The sequence below is a fragment of the Pelodiscus sinensis genome, chromosome 2 (genome assembly GCF_049634645.1).
Source record: "Pelodiscus sinensis isolate JC-2024 chromosome 2, ASM4963464v1, whole genome shotgun sequence".
Lineage (NCBI taxonomy): Eukaryota > Metazoa > Chordata > Testudines > Trionychidae > Pelodiscus > Pelodiscus sinensis.
The window spans coordinates 180620695-180628744 of record NC_134712.1 but is presented as its reverse complement, the minus strand read 5'-3'; the positions used below and the strand labels follow the sequence as shown (position 1 = coordinate 180628744).

The following is an 8050-nucleotide window of genomic DNA, read 5'->3' as shown; positions in this document are numbered from 1 at the left end:
GGCACCTATCAGTCTTATACGGCCCTAGCAGGACAAAGTCACTCCTGCCATGCTGAAGAGTTGAGGTACCTGTCCATTTGCTAGATCAGAAAAAAAGGCCTTTGTCAGTTTAAACTCATCCTTTTACTCCAAAGCCCTTCTTGTCTCCTCTCCAGGAGTTGGTATCTCTCTAGAGTTGTTTAAACTCAGTGGCTATGTCTACACTAGCGGCTTCTTGCGTAAGAACATCTTGCGCAAGAAAACGTCCACACTGCCATGTGCGAGCTGTGCTTTTGCACAAGAGCACCCACAGCAGTATGGACTCTCTCTTGCGCAAGAAAGCTCTGATGGCCATTTTAGCCATAGGGCTTTCTTGCGTAAGAAATCCCTGCTGAGCATCCACACTGTCCTCTTGCGCAAGAGGGCTTACACCTGATAAAAAAGAGCATAGCACTTGCACAAGAAGCCCTCTCTTACCACGCCGTACTATAAATTTCCTTGCGCACGTGTGGGTGGGCAGTGTGGACGCTCTGCAGATTCTTGTGCACGAACGGCTGTACTTGAGCAAGAAGCCATGAGTGTAGAGATAGCCAGTGAGTTTTCTTAATAAACTTCCATGATTTTTAGTTTCTGTAGGAAAAATGGTAACCCTTTCCCATGGAGTAAAACACAATCATACACAACCCAGTTGTAAACTTAACACAATGGGTCCCAACTACCATAGGACTGTCTACATGGAGCTTTTGAATGTAGATGATCAGGTAAATCACAGTACAAGTCAGACAAACTGTGCACACAGAATGCCTGTGCCATTTTCAATTCACATCCTGTGAACACAGGGTGGCAGTTTCTGCAAACTGAGCGTGTCACATTTTCCAGCGGTAGCCCCATGTCCCTTGTGTCCACCCTAAACAGCAAGCATCCTGGGATTGCTTTTGCTGTGAATTGTGGCAAACCAAGTGGGTTTAAATTGCATGTTAAAAAATCCTATGATCCTTCTGTCTCTGCCCCATGCTTCATTTCTGGGTTGAGTTGTGCAATTTTTGGAGACAAGTGAGAGGCTGATGTATAGAGATCTGTTCAACATCATGAGCAGCCAGTAAAGCATTCCACAGAGAACACAAGCAGCTGTAAGGGAGGTCTATTCATATGTTGTCTCTCAAAGCTGATCAATATTAGCTAGTGGGATTTGCATGGGGGTGGTTGAACTTTAGATTTTCCTATGTGCTTTTGCAAAACCATGAATTATTTTATTTTCGTTTCAAGGATTTTCTTTAATGGTTGCAATGATGACTTACAATGGCTTTATGGTGAACAGTTTCTCTTCTGAAACAAAAAATACATAGTTTTAATGAAACCAATGGAAAAGTAATCTCTGGATGTGGGAAAAACATGTAATTAAATCAACAGTGCACACAACTGAAAGTGTAACAGTAAGGCTATTTTAAATGTGAGGGGTCCTTGTATTGAAAATGTGGGAACACTCATAGTACAGATCCTGGCAGGTGGAGGCAGAAGAGGCTCTGCATTTTGCTGCTTCCCCTTTCTCCCAGCTGGAGGAATGGCAGTAAAGCAATGCACCCCGCTGGAAGCTTTTCCCCGTCACTTCCATAGCAGCAGAGGGTGGTGCCTGGGAGCGTCAGATGATGCGGAGTGCTAGGTAAGTGGCCCCCCCCATCCCCCTCACTCCTTCCCTTGCCCATCAAAATCTTTAATCTGTCAGAACGTCAGATGAAAGAAGTCCAAGTGTGTTAACTACAGCATGTATAGTTGCAAAAAAAGATCTAAATGGTTCTTCTCTTACAGATAATACTTTAACTTACATTTTATTCAGAGAGCAATAAAAATAACATTTTAAATGTTGTAAAAACTTGAGGTGATCAATTCAAACCCCGAAGAGTTTGCCCTCAGGAAACAATATCATTATTGTTAGCAGAAGGCTAAATTATAAGCATTAGTAGGGACCATTCAGTGCACCAGATCACAACATTTCACTTTCCCATGGGTGTGTAAAAAAGCTCATTGCAATACATGACTTATTATGGAAATGGTTAGCGCCAACTTCTTAGCAATGTACTTGTAGGAGATCTAAGAAGATATATGAGCATTGGTGACTGACCTGATTTTATTTATAAAGGGGTAAAGTAGTATGCAGTATCCCTACTTACTTGTCATACTTAGAGATTCTTGCTCAGATTAATGACTTCATTAACATAGATGTTACCAGTTAATAGTTCTGTGTTGTGTACACTAAGGATATTGACATTATCCCCTTATTATCTCCTGTGAATACCTAATGTGTGTAAAAGATGTTCTAATCTCTTGGAAACAGTATAACAAATTCAATATCTTCAGTAAACTTCAGGAATAAGCTGAGATAACAGAATGTACAGTAGGATCTCACCTCTGAGAGTGTGCATACATATTTGTTCTTCGGGTTTTGATAAAATCATTTAGTCAAATATAAAATACATCACCTTTTGTAGTGAAGCTGCACAAAATTAATGGATAGAATTCCTGACAAGCATTATATGAACTGTAGACATAAAAAGGGACTTTACCTAGGGATCCTCTCCTCCCCAACGCTGCATGTGAATGCAAATCTTGTATTGTGAAAATCATGCGGTAAGCAATTAGGTGTCAATCCATCAAATAGACAGCCATATCCTTAATTTCATGTTTGTGACTAGTCCTATGGACTTTAAAGGAAATGTCTGTGCAAATAAATTAATGGTTAAAAGAATGCGGTCTTTAAATTGTAAATCGCTTACTGCAGGTAAAGACAGACAAAGAGAGAGAACTTGCACTCTGACCAATTCAAAGGACTACATGGATAGAAGATAGGAGTGACAGGGAGAAGTTAATTGTACAAAAGCCTCTTCACAGTTGGCTCATTTTTTAAAATTACGAAGATAAGTAGGACAGGCCCAAAGCTCGTCCGTAACAGATAATATCTCAGATATGAAGACAACGGAAGGGAACATATTTCTCCATAGTCCATAAGCAAGGGGCATTTTTATGCAGTTATCAGAACAAGCTACAACGAAGGGGAAAACTGGCACCTAGTATATTCTCAGTGTCCACATTACTGAACATTTCTAACCTTTACAACAGCCAGTGTGCACTGCTGCATCTCTTACCAAGCAGATATTGCTAGCCTCATTCTCTCCTCCAGGAAATGTATATTATGTAAGTGTTGCTCTGAACTCAGAACATTAAAATAAAGAGGAGAGGTGCTTTGATGAGAAGAGGGAAATGAAAAGTGGAAAAAGATTTCGGGGCACGAGGAGGCAACTGCTAACAGTGTGCTGAGTAGAGAAGAGAAAGCTAGAATTCTTCCTCCCTCCTCTCCTCCCCTCCTCAGCCCCTCCGTTCTACTCAACATTTTCAAGTTCATTCTTTGTAAAGTCCTAGACACTTTATGTCCCTGGATGGCTATATGAGATATTTAATAAAGCTTTGATTTTCTCTTTAGTCAAAGTTAATCAGTACACATCTCTTAATTTAAAAAAACCCCAACTTAATTGTCTCAACTTCATCAATCAACTGATGCACATAATTCCAAGACAATGGATTTAAAGAAATTTAAATCTTGGCAGCCTGTAAAAGGGGAAAGTTACAAGTGGCAATTGTGTAAAGTAAAAATTTAAGTCAGCAATATACACATTATTTTGCAATCCTTCCCTCAGACACTCCAACTTAATACCACCCACTGCTTTAATACCGTTTCGGAACAGACTGTGGTACCTGGAGGAAAAAAAACAAAACAAAAAAACAACTCCCCAACAAATGTTTGATGAATTCAGGGATTCAGCTAGAGTGCAGTTCCTCGGTTTGCAATCTGTGAGCATTGCAAAGTTCACAGAAATAACATGAAAGCTGCACATTCTTAAAGATGTCAATATCACTAAACATAAGTGACAGAAGAATCAGTGAACTGGAAAACCTCCTGATCATACAAGTCTTCTGGTAGCTCTTCTTCTCCATCAGCAAAAAATGTGGGAAATGGAGGATTTTTATAGCAGTCTTGGCGAGTAGGCAAAAATGAATCTTTGACCTAGAATGAAAAAAGTGTAATAAATCAAACAGATGATTCATGGATAGTAATAGATTTAAAACCCAGGAAATCACTTTTTTTTTAAATGCATGAGGAAAACAGCATTCAAGTTACACTTATTTTTCTAAAGAATTCCATGTCTGGTCATTAGTCAAATTAATTATTCAGCTCATGAATTGTATATTTTATGCCTGAGCCATTAGACCTTTGAACTGTGTTATGGGATGAATCAAAGTCAACTACTAAAATCAAGAGTAAAAGTTACATCTACCATATAGCACTTTTAAATCAATAATTTGAATATTTTAATGACTATTAAGGTAAGTAAAATATAGGAATAATTTAATAAAGATTAGAGAACTGTGTTCAGTTCTGTACCCTGTAACATTGTGTGTACAAGAGTTTCATATTTTTCTCTAGTTAGAAAATTTCCCCATTGCACTTGTGAATTTTTTGACTCGGTAAGAAAGACAATTATTTTTAAATGGGAAGATGCAATTGTAAAAGTACAAAAGAATTAGAGAGCTATGAAATGACTCTTTAGTTCATTATTTGTAAATAGAACAGATTTTAAGTTGATTGTATCCCTTGAACAGCTGTACTTGTAATTTCAGAAACTCGTATGCTAAACATGAAATTTCACATTTCTCTACTTGTCTAAACATACTACTTGATAGAAAGTCACAAGAATTTTTGGAATTGGATTTAATCAGTTTGCATTCATCATAAATCTTTGGATAACCAAAATGACAGTCTGAAACTATATTTACCAAAAGCTGATAATATTGTAGTATCATTTAGGTTTTTATACTGGATACAGAAAATTTGTCCTACAAGATATTAAAACTTAATTACAACTAATACCATCAATTCTTCCAGACTCAGAAAAAACAGTTTTTTTTTTAAACAGTTGTTCTTCAGTATTTAAGAAGCATATTATTATTTTATACCCCCCTGACTTTCTTGCTCATTCACAAACAATGCTGGCTACTCATGTAAATTATATGCTCACATCCAAATGAGCAATTAAAACACAACTGCCATTCGCATGTGCAAATCTGGTCATTATACATGAATTCATAATATTTTTCTGAACAAATTAGGAAGACCCTTGCATACAGAATCATAGAATTGTAGTACTAGAAGGGACCTTGAGATGTCATCTATTCCAGACCCCTGTACTCATAGTAGGACTAAGTATGTCTAGACCAGGGGGTCTCAACCTTTTTCTTGATGAAACCCCCCTCAATTAGGGATGTTAGACAGTGGTCGACTACCCAATAAACAAACTTATTGGGTAGCTGACTAGAGTACCGATTACTCACTCCCGTCCCTTGCTGCCTCCGAGAGGCAGCAAGGGAGGGGAAGGGGAGAGAACAGGGGCTGGTGCTGGGGGGAGCCGGCTTAAAAACTGGTTCCCCCCCAACACCGTCTTTGTGGTTCTGCCCTGCCCTCCCACTACTTCTATTAGAGGCAGCTAGGGGTGGGCGGGTGGAAGGAGGAGGACAGGAGAGTCTACTGCAAAGCAGCTCCTGTCTGTGGGTACCCCAGTGGGGAACTGGGCCTCCTCACAAACAGGGGCTGTTGCCAGAGTAGCTTCTGTTTGCAGCAGCCAAGGTTGGCCATGGCCAGGACTGGCTGCAGTCATGGGCTGCTGCCAGACCAGTTCTCTGGCTGCCGTAAACATAGGCTGCTCCGGAAGAAGCCCCTGTTCTCTGTAGCCACGTCTATTCACTGTGCACAGGGGCTGCTGGACTAGGTGTGGGCCAGGACCAAGGAGTCCTGGCTCGTGCTGGTCCACGATGCTGCACCTTTGCATTTTAAATACAGGCAGTCCCCGGGTTACATACAAGATAGGGACTGTAGGTTTGTTCTTAAGTTGAATCTGTATGTAAGTCGGAACTGGCATCCAGATTCAGCCGCTGCTGAAACTGATCAGCAGCTGATTCCAGGAAGCCGGGGGCAGAGCAACTCTGCCTCGGGCTTCCTGTAGTCAGCCGCTGGTCAGTTTCAGCAGCGGCTGACTTGGGGACGCCTGGGGCAGAGCAGCTCGGGTGCTGCTGGGTTGGTCCAGTAGCGCCGCCGCTCCTCGGCGCTACTGGACCAACCCAGCAGCACCCCAGCTGCTCTGCCCCAGGCGTCCTGATTCAGCTGCTGCTGAAACTGATCAGCAGCGGCTGAATCAGGACTCCTGGGGCAGAGCAGTTGGGGTGCTGCCGGGTTGGTCCAGTAGCGCCAAGGAGCGGTGCTGCGGGACCAACCGGCAGCGCCCCACCTGCTCTACCACAGGCCCCGGGCTTTGCTCCACGTCTCCCTGGTCTGCTGGGGGGGGGGGGGGGGGCACTAACTGCATCCCCCCCCCCAGCAGACCAGGGAGACGTGGAGCAAAGCGGCGGAGGACCCGGGCCGGACCGTGGCGCTTCCAGATCAGCGCCACGGTCCGGCCCGGGTCCTCCGCGGCTTTGCTCAGCGTCTCCCTGGTCTGCTGGCTCCCCCAGCAGACCAGGGAGACGGGAAGCAGCTTTTCTCACCCCGGAGGAGGCGGGCGGCGGGACCAGGCGTCCCGCCGCTCCAGTCCTCCGGGGTGAGAAAATCCCCTTTCGTAACTGCGGATCTGACTTATGTCGGATCCGCGTAACTCGGGGACTGCTTGTATACAGTAGTTAAACTATATTTAAAATGCAAGGTTGTAAAGTGCAAGTGGCTCCCAGAGCCAGCAGGAGCCAGGACTGCTTAGTCCCAGCTCAAGCCAGCTCCTGGAACTACTCCTGCTGTGGCTCTGGAGAGCAGTCCTATCGACTCATCATATAGTCAATACAAATTGTATCGACTACACGATTAGTCAGATAACCACAATTTATCATCCTTACCTTCAATAGTCTATTAAAACTCGAAGGCCAAGCAGGGATGGGGGAGCCTCAGGGCTCCAGAGGACCCTTGTGCACAGGCATAGTTTGACTGCTTATTTTGGGGGGAAGGAAAGAGATGGCGGGGCTCAGGCCAGCTCTGCATAGCAAAATCCACAGAGGGAACGTTACCTCCATCTCCTGACTCACCTCATCAGGCCACCCACTTGTCTGGGTTGTGGGGAGACACATCAAAAATATAATTCAAAGCAGAAGTATGAAGAGTGCTCAGGGCGTAGGCAGGGAATAGCTAGGGAATGCGTGGGTAGGGGGTAGCACAGGGTGCAGGGAGAAGGATAGCTAGGGGCTATGTGCCAAGAGGACTCTCCCTGCAGTGGCTGCTACCCAAGGGCTCCACCAGACACGGAGCTGGGTCCCCCCACCTGAGCCGCTCTTACCAGCTTTGTGAGCAAAGAGGGCTGGGAGCTGAAGAGCAACCCTGGGTGCCACAGCACATGGGGGAATGTCACGGCTGACCACTCCCTGATACCCACCAGCCAGTGGAGCAGCTGCTCTACATTATCTGTTTCTGGTTTCCCACCTACAACCCAGGCAGAGGGCTGGGCCTAGGGGAGACGGTGTGCGTGGAGTGAAGCTGGCCCCAGAACGTCTCACCCTGGGTAAGGCACTACAGTTTTTGGAGGTGGGGAAGGCAACACCCTTGCCGCTCCCCTCACCTCCTGTAATGGGCTCAGGGCTTCTGCTCGCAGAAAGCTCCAAATGAGGCGCTTCAGTCCTACACAACTCCCAGCTTCAGTAGTACGTGGAGAGGAGAGGTCTCTGGCTTCAGTCGCACACCTCTCCTGGCTTCAGGAGAATGCCAACTTCAGCCCTGCATGGGGGCACTGACAGGGCTCATGAACCCCTGGTTCAGAACCTCTGCCCTAGACCATCCGTAACAGGGGTTTGGAGATTTTTTTAAGAGTCAATTAGAATGATGACCCACTCACTAGGCAATTTTTTCTAGCACTTAATGACTCAGAGGAAGTCTGCCTAATGTCCAATTTAAACCAGCCTTGGGACAATTTAAGCCCATTGTTTCTTATTTTATCCTCAGAAGTTAAGGTAAACAATTTTTCTCCGTTCTCCTTCTGACAATTATTTATAT

General features: G+C 44.3%; 1 protein-coding gene across 1 annotated transcript in view; it reads right to left on the bottom strand.

Moving 5' to 3' along the window:
* Positions 1-1789: 1789 nt before the first annotated feature.
* MRPL3 (mitochondrial ribosomal protein L3) overlaps positions 1790-8050 on the bottom strand; it is a 59032-nt gene continuing 52771 nt past the window's right edge. The window contains exon 10 of the mRNA XM_075921925.1: positions 1790-4036. Coding sequence (XP_075778040.1) covers positions 3887-4036 — 150 coding nt within the window. The 3' untranslated portion in view covers positions 1790-3886. The remainder of the gene's footprint in view (positions 4037-8050) is intronic.